Source organism: Hippocampus guttulatus, chromosome 1, assembly GCF_054856545.1.
Source record: "Hippocampus guttulatus isolate MCC_2025c chromosome 1, RoL_Hgut_1.0, whole genome shotgun sequence".
In the NCBI taxonomy this organism is placed as follows: domain Eukaryota; kingdom Metazoa; phylum Chordata; class Actinopteri; order Syngnathiformes; family Syngnathidae; genus Hippocampus; species Hippocampus guttulatus.
The window spans coordinates 8623187-8639484 of record NC_141261.1 but is presented as its reverse complement, the minus strand read 5'-3'; the positions used below and the strand labels follow the sequence as shown (position 1 = coordinate 8639484).

Here is a 16298-nt window from a genome sequence, read left to right as displayed (position 1 = left end):
TTCTTCGCTCAAAGACAGCTCCGTGGCACTAACTGCGGTGTGTCTTCTAGCTCACTGCCACGGAGGTGCGTTGGCTCTCGAGCTCATCCAGCAACCCACACATGAAATGTAGGGCGACAGGCATCACTTCTCATTGTGCTGGTGCCCTTTGATGCCTCGGAGCGAGCCACAGTGCAGCTCCGAGGCCTGAGCATGTGACAAGTGGAGTGTAAGTGATCTAACGGACCCGACTCGTGCCCTCATCAAAGCTCCGTCTCGGTATAGTTAATGACCGGTAATAGATGAGCGCAACAATGGGAGCATGCTTGTGAATTGATGCATTGCTGCCAGGCAAATGATCGAATGACACTTTTTAGTTAGAAGGTTAGAAAATAGAGGATCCACTTACAATGGATACTAAAAAGTCTACACACCCCTCTTCAAATGTCAGGTGTTTGTCATATAAAACATATGAAACCAGTATGAATTCCAAAACGTTTTCCACCAATAATGTGACCTATAACCTGTACAACTCAAATGAAAATAAGTGAAATGTTTGAAGAGGGTGAAAGCAGAAATAGAGTCGGTGAGGTCTGTGCATGACATTGGGGCGCGCAGTGTGCATTTCTATTGATGAGCTGCAAGATCTCCCCTTGTGGATGATTTAGTCAGCACGCATGTGATGTGGGCAGTTGGAGACTGCCGTGCCTCCACGACCATATGTCTGTATTTGAGTAATAACCTGCTTTTCATCCACAGAGTGCTTAGCTCTATATTAAGTAGTTTTTTTAAAATGCCAATTTCATTCTGTTACGATATTAGAATATGACAGGGATTATACAGTACGCATCATTTCATCACCAATTCCATCCTTGTGTGCTTGCAGCCGCCCATGAATGAGAAGACAACGTTGACACCAACAGATGTGAAACGAGAACATGCAGTGGTCTGCCCAAAGCTCAGCACAACCCCCAAGAAAGTTGGCGGAAAACAGATAAAAGGGCCTTCATTCACTAGTAAACCAGAAGTCATTCTATTTAAGGTGTGACACAAATCACGATGGGTATTTTTGAAATCTTTGCCAGTCTGATATTTATGTTTTTATCATTTAATGTCTGTTGTAGGACTTTGAAGTGGGAGAAACCTATAAAAAGAAAGTAGTCCTGACAAACATCAGCTACATCACTAATCACTGCAAGTTTCTTGGGATCTCTGCTCAACTGCAGGATTTTATTATGATCAAGTAAGTGATTGGGGCAGAATTCAATGAGTCCATTGACAGTCCATGACTCGGTGCTGGTTTTATTTTATTCATTTAAAAGAATGCACACATTACAAATCACAATCGGTTCTGGGCAGCTGCTTGACTTCATTTTTTTAAAATTTCATATAAATAACATTTTACATTATTCACTGTCGTATATTTGTAAACGTTTTTGGTTTGGGTTTTTTTGTTTTGAAAGTTTTTGGCGTGTTGAAGACATTTGATGCATCGCTCACATTGCATGCTTCATTTTGTATTTGGTCCTCAGGATTGTGTTCAATTTACAAATTATACAACCCCACAAGGAATAACTTTAGGTACACAGGCACAATTGAAGATCAATTAAACATTCTGGCTTACATATATTTTAATGCTTAGCTGCAGACTTGCTACAAACTCCTTCCCATAAGTCAATGCAATGTAGTCAAAGCATCTTCCAAACATCTTTTTGGCCCCAAGAGTGTTGATTATTACCTGGAAACATCTGCTTATGTACCACTATTTCCACAAGCACTTGTCATTTTAACAACACGGCGGACGTGCGAGGCAAGCCTGTCCTCCCACGTACGGACAGCAGCGCGCGTCACGACGCTTAAAGCCCCTCAACTGCTGTGAGTCAAGTCCACTTCACTCTCACAGCCTGTTAGGGTGCACCAGGAATGCATTCTTCACCAGGATTCTCACTGCATGTGACTTTCCAATCAGCGTACACCCCCCCAAATGTTGATTTCATTTCTTTTTGCCTCATTGCACAGGATCTGCCAAGCTACAAATGATCTTCTGTAAACAACGTCTGGACATATAAGCCCTTGCACTGTTCTCTTAACTCACATGTGGCTCCTTCACGGAGTTATGTTTCTCATTGGCTGAAGGGCATCACCAAGTATCCTGCGCATACAAGCACTCAATCCCTCAGATAAAAATAATAATAATAATAATAAATAAATAGCAGGAAATAGATTTTTTTTTAAATAGATGTTGTATTAGCTCCAGTGTTGGTCAAGTTACTAACAAACTGGATATCATACATATTAAGTTGTGACTGTCATTTGAACATAATTACCGGTAGTTATTATTACCGCATTGCTGTCTGTAATGCATTACACTACTTCAAGTTTAGAGCTACTTTAACCAAAACACCTGTGATAATTTATAGTATGCCCATTACCTACCTAATACAATGACAACATACCTGTAGGTGCAATAACAATAAATGCTAATAATAACAGTAACAATAATAAAAATAATAATAGTTGGCCTATGTTACATTACATTACATCAAAAAAACAATACTCTTTTTTTCTTGTTTTTTCTTTTCTTTTTTGCGTATTACTCCCAACACTGTACCCTTATGTCTGTCACGGCTATTTCTCCCATTTGCTCGAGCCAACTAAGTTGGCAGCCATCCTGCCAAAGTTGAGAACAGGTGTTGCATAGGAACCATGCTGCTTGTTGACATTTTCATTAAACTTGACAAACAATATAGAAGCCTTTCCACAATGAGAGAGCCTGGGGGGGACGACACACAGAAACAGACAGAGAGAGAGAGAGAGAGAGAGAGAGACCAACCCGCCCATGCTCCCTGTACACCCCCAGAGTTTCTAAAAATTAACCAACTGCACCCCACTCATTGGCCAGCGTGGGTGCGTTTGTGCCACCATGCCAGGATCGGCTCGTCTTTTAGTTTTTACTACTGGAAATGTTCCAAACCTAGACTAATAAAAGACAATTCGATGATCCGATACGTATCTTGATGCATTAGGTACGATATGAGTCAAGGATGGTTTGATTTTAAAATGGCATGATTCGATGACAGTTCGATTTGATATGGTGCGGCTCAGTTCAAGAGGGTGTAGGATGCAATGAGTCTGTTTTGTTTTCATTTTATATACATCCAGATTAACTTGTCAGAAGCTGAGCCATGATTGGTTGTCCCCTGAGCTACTGTGATGTCATTTTCAATCGACAGCAAGTGTTAAAATGGCCGCCCCTCAGATGGATAAAAATGGGTTCTTTTTGTATGTTGTTTGTTTGTTTTAATTCATATGCCACAAACACAGTATTGTACTTGACTATTTTAATACTCAATCAGTTCATATCTTGGAGAATTTTAGGTTATCAAACAGTCATATTCCTCTTTTCCAGCCAAAAAACATAAAAGGCCCTCTAGTTCGGTCATTTTAGTTTAAAAGAATCATAAAAAAGTTAGTGTGAAGACAAGCTCAGTCATATTTTAAAATAATTGAATTTTAATTTTAAAATACTGTTTGATGTGTAGATAATACACTGCTCAAAAATGAAAAGGAAAATTGAGTCACATGTCCCAGATCATGATTAAAGTGCTAACATGAAAATCTTTATTGAGTGGAACATAAATACGGCGATAATAATATATTTAAAAACCGCTGGCTGTCACCTGTTATCTCCTACCGGCTCCTGCACTGCTGAGAGACACGTGAAACTGCTAGCATCTTACTTTTGCAATGTGGACGCTCTGCTGTATGGCCTCATTTGCAGCGCTTTATATAGCGCTGTCATAGGCTTTCTCCAACTTTGTATCATTCAGCGTTTAATCCCTAGTGAACTGTTCTATTTTACTTTGTATGCCTCCGCGTCTTGGAACTAGAACCGAAGAATGACACTCGAAAGATGAGAATTGTCCAAATAGACAATGAGAGAGAAAAATTCTGATGAAACTGTGTCATTTCAAGTTAGCATCATAGTGCTCCCGCCAGGTGGAATACTTTCATACACTTTCAGGTCACAGTGGTAAACTGGATGGCAGCTCCAAGTTCCTCACCCTACAATTGGGCCAGCAACATCAAAAAGGCTTAAATCAAGCCTTTTTGTTTCGTTTCTCATAGTCTGCAAAAAATGAAAATCAGCTGCAAAAAGAATGCAATCAGTTATTTTTCACAGAATAAAAACAACCAGATAAGTGTAATGGCTTAGCATCCATTATAATGTGTACCCTTTGCTTATTATACTTGCAATTCTAAATAATTGGAGTTAGAATCTTGCCATCTCTCTCGGCAGGCAAATCTTTTATTTTCATATTGATCCTTGCTATGTGTGAGGGTGTAAAAGGTTTCGGTGTCCTTCGGGCAGCTGTCAGTTTGCTGTAAATGTGCTAAGAAATGTATATGTTGCCTACTGGACCTTTTCCTTCCTTATCTCAAATGTTGTTTGATCTACAATGTATAAAAATAACAACAATACTTGACTATTTTTTTTCTCTGTGCAGCACAAACTGAGAAGCGGGTTGACTTATAACCTCCGCTCTGAGTTAAGCTCACAGACACTACATATTCTGAGAAGATCCATTGCATATGAGATATTTTGGCTTCTGTTCTTTTGATTTGAAAACAAAGGCATTTTTTGTTCAGATTTTTTTTTTCTTAATTTGCACTGCGGAACAGTGACAACTATCAGTGTGTCAACTATCCCCTAAACTAGGCGAGGCAATCTTATCTTTGTCATGGGCCACATTTTAGTTACCGTTTTCCTTGGAGGGCTGCTGTGACTGAAACCACATAAAGAAGTCAAGAAAAACGGCTTATTCATGTATTGTTTAAGTTACTGTCATGAGAGGTTTGGTAACACGAAAAAGCTTACAGTATCATTCTTATTTATTACAAAGGAGAATTTGAAATACTGGTAGAAATTGTAGCAAGCATCATGAAAGTTGCCATCTTCGATTTGCTTTCGCGGGCCACATAAAATGAGGTGGCGGACCAGATCTGGCCTCCGGGCCTTGAGTTTGACACCATTGCTTTAAACAATACACGCCAATGTAATCCACTGAAAACACATCACACTTTAAATGTTGTTTTTTTTTTTCATTTATAAATGAGGAAACTCTTCATCGTTCACGAACTTTAATATTGTTATACAGCTTTCAACCTCCTGGTCCGTTATCGACTGGGATGTCCTGTGAAATGCACATTACTTTCCATCCTTCGGTCAGTAACAGTCATTATACTTTTTGTTGGTTTATTTATTTATTTATTTACTTCTTTAAAATTGTATAACAGTATAACGCCATGCATGATGTACAACTTATTCACAATAACCCAATTCAGAGCTAGGATGTCATGTCCAAAAGCAACACCGTCTCGCTATCTGACCCCCTATAGATCAATGAAGACCTGGAAGGAGAGGTTGACTTTGCCTCAGCAGCAGGTCGCTTCTCTGTGCCTGTCAGGTGCACCATCAAGAGATGTGATGTAAGTAGTGTGCCGGGTCAAGACCCCCAGAGGCTGGCTGTTGCTTCTGAGTGCTAACTTTGAATTGTCTGTTCTTCAGTCATTCCTGTACAACAGAAAGAAATCATTTAAAAATACAATACAGATTTATGCTACCCACTTTCTCATTTGTCTCACACATAAAAGATGATGTTTAACATAACTATGGTTTAAAATCAAATTTTAAACAACTTTGGCACAGCAGTAGCAATGATACTGCAGATGTAGGCTTATCTTAGCTATGCTGTGCTATCCTGTGCTCCAGTTGTATTCTGACAGATCGGTGCTTTTCACTTTTGTTTCTAGTTGGAGGTCGACAACCAGTTTATTGACTTTGGTTCGCATGTAGTGGGCCAAACTATTTCACGGACTATCACCTTGACCAACAAGGGCGCCCTCGCAACTCGCTTTAGCCTGGATACTACAAAGCCCGTTCCAGAAATTCACCAGGTCCAGATGCCATCCCATCGCTCGGCCAACACACAGCAGGTCGGACAGTGAAATCTGGTTTTTAATTTCATTAATGTTGGAAAAGAAGCAAATTGTTCTGAAGTCAGTTTCAAAGTGCAAATAAATCAATTTACAAAACAGTCAATGTAAAACTAATGAATTTGCTGGTGCTGATGGCCGACAGGACACATCCACGCTCAACACTGATCAAACCCAGAGCACGGCATCCACCAGAGAAGTACACAGTATGGATCATATTTTGGACAGGTCGACCGTATCCCGGAAGAGTCAACGAGGTAAATTAGATGCACAAACCAACAAGTGATTATCATGATCATTTTCTGAAGATGATCATTTTCCTACAGGGAAATGTGAGACATAAATCACATGCATGCATTTTTGTTGGAAAAACACTCTAACATATTGATACTTCTATAGGTTTAGTACTCCCAAGAAAAGAAAATTGGTAACCTTACTGTATGTGTCGGCAGAATCACGGGTTTCAACTCCAGATCCAAGAGCTGCTTCTGTGTCTTCCAGCATGCATTCCCAGATCCCTGAGGCCCTGTCTGATACCTGTGACATACGTATTGGGAATGTAAGTATTATAAGTGTGTTATGTATGTCATTGGCAGCGTATGGGTTAAATTATTTTCTTAGGCAGCTCATGTTAGGTTTGTAAATAGCCTTGCGATTGGCTGGCCACCAGTCGTTGGTGTACTCGGCCTCTCACCCAAAATCAGCTGTGATTGGCTCCAACTTTCCCGCGACCCAAATGAGAACAAGCACTGTGGAAAATGGATGGTTGTTAATGGGAAGCTCGAAACAGTAATTATATATTAGTATTGTCATTAACATTTGTTTGTATGTCCTTATGCAAATGACCACATGGTCTAAAGAGAATTTCGATTGGGATGATTAAAATTAGAGGTAGTAAATGGAGTAAATGGGACACGTGAGAAGAATTATATTCAATGATCCATACATTTTCTGAAGCGCATCTTCTTTTCTGAGTTTTGGGGAGCTGAATGCATATCCTAGGCGATTTTAACCAAAAGATTGACTAATTATGGGTCCATCAAATAGAGATAGAAAACTATACACATGCGCTGCGGAGAATTTTGAGTCTTGGGAAGAACACACAAACTCCAAACAGAAAGGCCAGAGCCGAGATTCAACCCAGGATCATTTTGTCTGTGGGGTAGATGCTCTCATAATTGAAATTCAAACTACCTACTCTGATTCACGTACAAAAGCATTTTCATTTTTAAAAAAAGTGGTATAACTGACAACGTCTTTACAACAAAAGTCAAGTGCTCTTTGGATTTGAGCAGGTTTTAACTATGTATGTTGCCATGTACACGTGTCATTAAATGCCATTCAATACGTTCCTTCTTAAATCGACACAGAAATGGAACTGAACCCACGATCCCTCTGCGGGAGTCAAGACAAGTATAAATGACCCCGAGTTGAAAATCCTTCCGTTTTGACTTGAAAATCGTATAAAATGCCAATGAGCTTGTCAACACTATATTTCACAATTGAATAATGTTCTGTATGGAATTTAAATCAGAGAGTTGCGCTGCCTTGTTAATTGACCTTCACTTTAATATTCGATTGATGAATGGTCTGTTAGTCACTGAGGGATCATCCCTGTTGGACTACTCGATGATCCTCCTGATCCTGTCCAAGTCTTGCTTTTAGCACTTGTGTACCTTGTAGCCTCTGTGACGTTCTCATGGTGCATCACCTGTCACTCTGCGCTTGTTATGGCTGGGCATTACTGAATGTGCTTGCATGCCAGCCCGTCCGTAATTGTCATCTTGACTGATACTTGTACATGGCCTGGTTTGAAGGCTGAGCTGTATACTATAACGGCAGATAGTACATCATGCTATCCTGGCCCGACAGGACTGGCTCGATTGTGGCGCGAATGGCTCACATCTCTGTTTCACTAGTCTCTTTTTTTTTCAGCACCTTTATGCTTTGTTGCTGTTGTCTTGGCGTCATTTTTAGTTGCTCAGCTGAGTGATTTTTGGTGGCTATGGTAATGGTGGATAAAGTTCTGTTTCCAAAGGTAAAATGGTGAAACTGTCCTGCATTCATCATTGTGTGTTCTATTTTAAGTTAAATTACCATGGTTACATAGAACAATTAACAAATGAATGTTTGTTTGTTTTTCAGGTAAGAGAAGGGGATATTGGACCTTTTGAAAGTGTCAAACTAGAGATAATATTCTCTCCGACTGTTCCCGGAGAAGTCAAATTGGACCTCTACATCAAATTTTCGGATCCGACCAGCTGCCCTGTAAGAGAAAAAAATGCTTATCAGAATCCGGTATAGCGTGGTACGTGTTTTGTTCAAAATGGTAACCGAACACACGCTGGCTTCAACAGATAGCCATACTGGTGAAAGGTGAGGGAGCGGGCCTCCCAGTGTGGGTAGTAGAGCCTAATATTGACATGAAGATCTGCATGTTTGACCGCCTTTATCAAGAGGTTGTCACACTCCAAAGCAGGTACGTCCTCAAAGTTTGGTGGCACTTTGGTCTCAAATTCTACTTATATAACAAAGCGCATATGCCTCACTAGTGGCTATACAGTCGTAGAGTGCTGAACTTTGCTCCCAGAATAGTGTCATATGTTCATGATTAATAATCAAAAGAGAAGCTTCGAACAAATTGCGATTCGGAAAGAGAATCAAACATTTCTATCTTGTAATGTCTCATTAATGTTCAACCGACACAAGAGCTGTAGCTCAAGCCATAAATGCATCAGACAGAAAGTATGCTTCAGGAATATAACAGATCGTCTTGATTTTTTATTGATTTATAGTCCAGATACATGTAAATATTAATTTAGTCCGACATTACCTTGGTTGAAAAGGGAGCACATGCATATATGTCAAGGTAATTATTGCAGCACCGTGTCATTTTTAGTCATCTCTGCTGACATTTACAGACACCCTCTGCCAGAATGTCATTAATTTAGCTAATTATTTGTTCTTTTGGTGAAATGAAAAGTAATCATCTGTGGCTTGCTTTTGTCCTGCATAAACTCTGGTCAATCAAATCCTTATCGCAACCCTTTGCTGTGTTTATTAGAAATAGTGCATATATGACCACATTAGAAAGCTAAAACTATTTATTACATTATGATTAAGATGGTGGTCATTGGGAATTTTGTGAAATTCCTGAACACACGGTCCATTCCCTGTTGAAATTGCCACGCATCAGGCCGGTTCCCCAAAGTTATAAACCCCCACCAACATGATGATGAACATTCCCGGACCGAATTTTGGTCCCGAGTACATCCCTGGTTATGTGTGAATGTGTGTGTGAATGGTTGTTTATCTATTTGTGCCGTGCAATTGGCTGGCGACTAGTTCAGGGGATACCCCACCTCTCACACAAAAGTCGCCTGTGGTAGGCTCCAGCAAACCCAAAACCCAAGTGAGCATGAGCCATTCAGAAGATAGATGGATGGATGTTTTTAATGGAGTGGACTATGAACAGGGCGGCCCGGTGATCAAGCGGTTAGCGTGTCGACCTCACAGTGCAGAGGAACCGGGTTCAATTCCAACGCCGGCCTACCAGTGTGGAGTTTGCATGTTCTCCCCATGCCTGTGTGGGTTTTCTCCGGGTAGTCCTGTTTCCTCCCACATTCCAAAAACATGTATGGCAGGCTGATTGAACACTCCAAATTGTCTCTAGGTGTGAGTGTGAGCGCGGATGGTTGTTCGTCTCTTTGTGCCCTGCGATTGGCTGGCAACCAGTTCAGGGTGTCCCCCGCTTACTGCCCGAGGACAGCTGGGATAGGCTCCAGCACCCCCCGTGAGCCTTGTGAGGATAAAGCAAAAGGATGGATGGATTGACTGTGTTAGGGATAAAGCAAGCTTTCTTTTCCAACAGACCAACATAAAATAATGTTGACTCTCAAATTGAAGAATTGTCTAGACAAATAACATGTCATTAATTAGAAATATTTTAACTTCGACTAATATCATAGATTATATATGAAACAGGTTAGGAGCACAGCAGGAATGGTATGAGTAGGCGTGTGGTCCACTGCTCCTGTACAGTCATTGTGACACCTCATGTGGGGGGAATAAGCACATGTGTGCACTGGGGATTGTTTTATGATAAGTGCCATCTGGTATGACATGTGACAAACACAACAATGACAACACCCTCACTATGGACTGCAGATCTCAAAGCAAGCCATGAAATATGTCACTCAAATTCTAGCAGTTTGGCGGAAATAAAATGGCTTGACAGTTTTTGGGGGAGTGGAGAGAGCTGTCTGCTGGTATCTCAACATTTGCCATCATGTCTGTGGAGATGACAAGTACATATCACGCAGAACTGTTCATGAATCATTTCTAATAGCGGCTTAATAGACGCTGTGCTGCAATTACTGCAGTATATCGTCCACGCAAACAAATATGCCCCCCCACCCCCTCGGGAAAATATAGTATAACATTTGGTGCCACTAGGTAGCTGTAATTAGCATGGGTATAGCCACAATTTCACCAGCTGGTATGATTTGCCTGATTTAGTGAGCATTTTCCTCAGTGGATGTGTAGATGATATGAGGTTGAATACCACTTTGACATCATTGCAGCATGGCCATGCGTTACTTGCCAGTGAATTCCTGGTAGACAAAAGACAAAATGTTCTTTGATTCCTTTCTCATCATTTCCATGGATGCAGTTCTCGCAACCCCTGACCTTGTTCAAGACCCACACCAGATAGTGTTGCAGGCCGTGTCCAATGTTATGTTTTGAACATATACAGTATGCAGAAGGCCATCGTTTTGACACTTCTCCAATAGGGCATGAAAATGAAACAAGTGCATCCAATAGAAGCACAGCTGCACATTTTTAAACCCTTGCCACATTACAAGAGGGACACAGCCCGGAAGATCACCCATTTGGCGCGAAATAGCTTTTTTTTCTTTGAAAAAAACAAATTCAGATAAACGGTTGTCATATTGTCACTTACTATTACCGTACTTACCGCACTGTAAGATGCACCTCGAAGCTTTCAATTTTCTCAAAAGCTGACAGTGCACCTTATAATCCAAAGCATTTTACAAATGGGTCACTATTCTGATTTCTTGTACGTAGTATTTTAAGTGTTCTGTAAAGTGCTTTGTTGTAGCTGCAGCGGTTGTGAAAGCTCTGTGTAAATAAGATAAGATAAGAAAACCTTTATTAGTCTCGCAATGGAGAAATTCCCAATTCACAGCAGCAAAGTTATGAAAGGAAGAAGTAGAACAACAAAATACAGGAGCTGCTGGAAAGGCAGCCACTCTCGCGGCGCCATTTTGAAGTCAAAATAACAAAAATAACACAACACAACACATAGGACACAGACAGTCGTGCAATCTTCACCACTTTTCTGCATACATTTTGTTGTCTGAAGCAGTTATAGATGAAAGAGGAGAGGATCAAAGTGTCCTTTCACCAGTGGATCAGAGACGTCATGCTGAAAATGTGCACACGTCTGCTACAAGCTAAGTTTTGAAAGCAAACACGAAGCTGTAGCGTCCATTGACGAAAAGAGATTCGTTCACTTCTCCTGTCCCACGTAATCCGCTTCAAACTCCAAGCCGCGACTCCCAGTTCCAAATCCGCATCGGCGCTCCGCGCTAACGCTCCTTTCTTCTCATCGTCGGCTCCTCAAGACTTACATCCATCCAGCCGCAGACCGTAGCGTCATTATATTGTAGTCCCTTTAGCATAGCTCCATCTAGTGGATGCATGAGGCAACCGCAGCCACTATTGTCGCTTCTATTCTATGCGCCTTATAATGTGGTGCGCCCTGTATATGAAAACTGTTTTAAAATACGCCACTCACTGAAGATGCACCTTATACTCCGTAGCGCCTTAGAATGCGGAAAATACGGTAATTTGTATCTGATGCGCATAGAACATTAGTACATAAGGATTTTGAGTACAGTTTCCAGTGTGTAGGATTTTGAGTACAGTTTCCAATGTGGAACAATTTTATATTTACTTCAAATCTTGACACAAATATGTTGTCGGACATCAGCTGTAAAGTCATCATAGAATCATGAATTGAATATGCAGCCGCATTAATACCGTTGTTGGCACCTTTGAATGTGACCATTAGAATTTTGCTCCAGTAATGATAGATGAGAGAAATGTAATAATCCTCAAGTGTTGCACTGAGAGTCCTCTTTCGCGATGTGGGCCATTTTGTGTGGGCAGCTGTCATGGCAAGAACCCCTTTGCTCTAAAGGGTCATAGTTCACCCAATGAATGATGTTTTTGGGGGGGGATTTTTTTGCATGTGACCAGGGGGCTGCATGGGTTTGAAAATTCCCATGATGGAAAGCCATTTATATCACAAGCTCTCACTGGGGCTTGTAGCCACAGGCATAACCATCTGTTGGAACTTCTGAAAACTAGGTAACCTAATTGATATGGACCTACAGGGCACGTCTCATTATCAGGTAATTTCTGCTGGAGACACATTCATCAAAAAGAAAAAAGAAACTGAAAGGAAACTTGCCTCATTCTGAGATGTACACCCGAAAGGTTTTCACCCCTCCTCGTACATGAAAAGAGATTTGACATTCAGTTCCATTGGCCAAAGCACCTTAAATCTACTGAATGTGTTTTTGTTCCTGTTGTTAAAAAAAAAATAAAAATACATTGAAATGCCACCAGGTAAACCATATCTGCAGTGTAAGTGTGTAGGAGTCTACCAAACCAAAGTTCAGTTTGCCTTAAAGGTTACTTTTCCAGCACACAAACTTTAAACAAAATGAAGTCTGGCATCTCAAAAAATATGTCAGCTTCCTTACTGCATTGTACGCAGTGTTGGGAATAAAAGTCATGCAATTACAGTAAGTATTCCTCTTTGTTGCAACACAATTCTGTAAGACATTATTAATTATTTTTTGGTAATATTCAAACAATATAATTTCATAAGCATGTGTGACAGTGCATTTTATACGACATCACAATTTCCATTCACTGTCTGCATGTCTGACTGCATTGTATTACTGCTGTCTCACTCTAGCCTTGTGGCTAAATCATCATAATAATAATAAAAATAGTAATAATAATAATAATAGCAGAAATATTGGAACATACCTTCAATAAACATCAGTGAATCTATCCATTAACAGCCATGCATGTCCATTTCATAACACTCCCATCATGTTTGACATGTGATGTGGTATGCTTTGGATCATGAGCTCTATTTGCCATCTCTATAACTGGTGCATAAATCATAATTTACCTCAAAATAATTTTGTGACCATGTAAACTGCTGAGATGTATTTTTTTTCTTGAATATCACATACAACGCATATGTAACGCATAACTTTTCTGTCTTATATTAATTTTTCACGTTTTCTCTGTCAGCACCAGCACAGCCTTGAAGCTTACTTTTGACCTGTGGCCGGAGATGAGGAAACACATAGAGATCATACCGAGGACGGGCTTTCTCCAGGCTCAGTCAAGTTTCACCGCTCACCTCAAGTTTGTGCCAAGGTATAGAACTCATGCAAAAGATGCAGCTATAATCGAATCACTGGAGCAGTCACAATTATTTGTATACTCTTGGCGTGTTAATATTAACCTTCTGTGAATATTTAAAGGAAAGAACTTGCACAGGCTTTGTACCCCAGTCTCAATCGGCTGTGATTTCAGAGAAGCTCATACATCAAAAGCGCACTCAGTACGACTAATCACACACACACACACACACACACACACACAAGATTTTAGTGCAGTAGTGAATGCCGGGGGTCAACCAGGAGAACTTGAGGGCAAACACAAGATGCATGCACTACGTGGGCGCTGGTATTCTTCTTCCGCCCACTTTTCCTTCATATCTTAGCTTCCTTAATGTATTGATAGCTGAAACGTTACAGATTATGATGAAAATATGCCAAATTATACTCAAATGGCAAAGTTCGGGGTTCTCCCAGAGCAGCGAGATGGGAGGGGAAAATGGGGAAAATGGCAGTAATCTGCTTGAGTGAATCAGTCGAGGTTTTAATGTGAGGATTACAGTGTGAGTCGTGCTGCTGGTGCCGCATCCGCGAAGCCGAGCACAAGCCTTAGCCTCCACCCCCGACGTGCTGCCGCTATCCGCTATTTGCTTCTAAACTGCTGGCTCTGGCTGCTCCCACTCTCTGACAAAGACTTGTATTTTCTTAGCCTTGCACCACTGTGCTAACAATTCTTTCCTTCCCTCCCCCCTTAATTTGTTTTTCTTCTTCTTGACAATAGCTCTTCCTCACAGCTCACTCAGCGCTTCCTTTTACACCCCTCTGTCAAATCTGTTCTTTTTTTATTGGCAAAGAGTATCATTGTTTCGACCACTGTTTATGACAAAAAACAAAATACAGTTTGCTCCAGAAACTTTTGTATAATAACATGAGGTGGGTTTTTTTTTTCAGGGACAGTGGGCAGTTTATAAGTTTACAGGTTGCAAGAAAGGGTTAAATCCAATCATTTTTAATCCAACAAAATAATTTGCAAGCAGTAACCAGGGACATCACCAGATGTTTTTGCTCTTCCGACACTGCAGCAGAATTGAGTTGCTGCTTATTTGTGTGTCTTGCTGTTCACAAGTGAAAGAAATGTTCAGTTCCCTTTTGATTTGGCCACTGACTTGGTCATTGAAAAATAGTCCTTGTTTTTGCTTTTGGGGGGAGGGGGATCAGTTGCTTTGGCAGCATGTTTTGAGTCGTTGTCAGTCTTTCATCTTGTTACTTAAGTCATTGTCCAAATACTAATGGACCTACACATAACTGCACTCACACTGGTCAGGCCATTATAATAATCTGTATTTTCATGACTATCTGCAGACACCAAGCTCATGCACCCGTTTAGGGTATAGTCACAAGGAGCTGGAGCCTATGCCAGGTTACTTCAAGTGGAAGGCCTACTTCACCATTGACTTGTCACCAGTCAATTACAGGACATGTACAGTCATGGCTGTCATGATGGGCACTCGCATGTGCACCATCAGTCCCACCCCAGACCCCACGATAGGTCACACAGCACACATTATGGCGAGGAAAAAAAGGCTAGCATTGACAGTATACCAGCATGTCTCGTCTCTGGCATGCTTCTGTACATATTTTGGAAGGTTGCTTTTGTGATCATTCATTTCAAAATTAAACTGCCATGGTTTCCTACCCATCGGCATGTTTGAATTTCTAAACCCTTATTGCCCCTTATTGCTTTCAGTCATCGTCTTATTCACACACACACACACATGCACGCACGCTCACGTGTCCAGTGTGCTGTTAAATCGAGAGCCTAGAATGACTCATAGCGTTCCTGCAGGTTCTTGCTCTGCTTCCTGTCCACAGTCTTACTTCAGCCTGCCCACCAGCTTTTCTTCACTGCATCCCTCTCTTCTTCCACTTGTATTTGTCACCATCCGGCCCGCGTCGTCCCCCACCCCCGACCCCCCGCTCCCACCCCATACTGTAAATCCATAGCATTGTTCATAATCCCCTTCCCATAATATCAAGGTCAGTGGTTAATTTGCTCATGACCCTGGTCATTTTATTGGAATGCGAGTCATTTAAATGCACACAGAATGAAGAACATTTGTAATGGTTTCGCTCAGCAGGAAGTCCGTAATTGAACAAGCGGCCAAGAGATCTGTTAAAACGGTTAAACAAATTGACCATTTGAGCAGAGAACTATCACTACTTAACCAATTGTTGGTGATACAAAGACACATGATGAGTGCATGCTGTGGCTAACCTGATGGCAGAGTCATTCGAAAAGTAACCCCTTGAATCAGCGGTTTTAGGCTTAATCTCGCAAGAGTGTCCTACAGCTGCGGTTTCATCTGATAAAAGGGAGATTACAAGGATGATTTCCTGCAGACTTGCAACAGATTACGTGCAACGGCACAGCCAACGTTGCCACCGCAGAGCCCGCCGCTGTGTGCACCATTAGGAGCATTTTTAATTATGTTGAGGAAACAAAAGTCAACAAACTTTCTCGCCTATTGTTATTTGGTAGATATCTTGAGAGGTCATTGTATTTTTTTTGGGGGGGGGGGGTTGGTTTATTCATCCGTACATAGTAGAATATCACTAAACCTCTTAATCCATGTTGTAATCCTTTTTATAATCACTTTTTAACAGTGAAGGCAAAAATCCAAGCAGGGATCCATGCTGCAGTGGGATGTAATTGTTGATCAAGAAAATATATATGTGGTTTGTTCGGTACATTTAGTTGTACATGGGGAGGCACAGTGCTCAGCTAAAAGGGCAACCGTACTCAGACTAATAAATACATACCACTACATGGGTACTTATATGCATAAATAAGGGGTGTGAAAGCGTATGTGA

At 41.0% G+C, this 16298-nt stretch overlaps 1 protein-coding gene across 2 annotated transcripts in view; it reads left to right on the top strand.

Moving 5' to 3' along the window:
- Positions 1-16298, top strand: part of cfap74 (cilia and flagella associated protein 74) — a 38427-nt gene that overhangs the window by 7941 nt on the left and 14188 nt on the right. For both annotated transcript variants that reach the window (XM_086107820.1, XM_086107829.1), the window contains exons 13-22: positions 866-1021; positions 1104-1222; positions 5139-5205; positions 5380-5469; positions 5794-5976; positions 6122-6233; positions 6429-6535; positions 8122-8244; positions 8334-8455; positions 13336-13464. In XM_086107820.1, the coding sequence (XP_085963946.1) occupies positions 866-1021; positions 1104-1222; positions 5139-5205; positions 5380-5469; positions 5794-5976; positions 6122-6233; positions 6429-6535; positions 8122-8244; positions 8334-8455; positions 13336-13464 (1208 nt within the window). The remainder of the gene's footprint in view (positions 1-865; positions 1022-1103; positions 1223-5138; positions 5206-5379; positions 5470-5793; positions 5977-6121; positions 6234-6428; positions 6536-8121; positions 8245-8333; positions 8456-13335; positions 13465-16298) is intronic.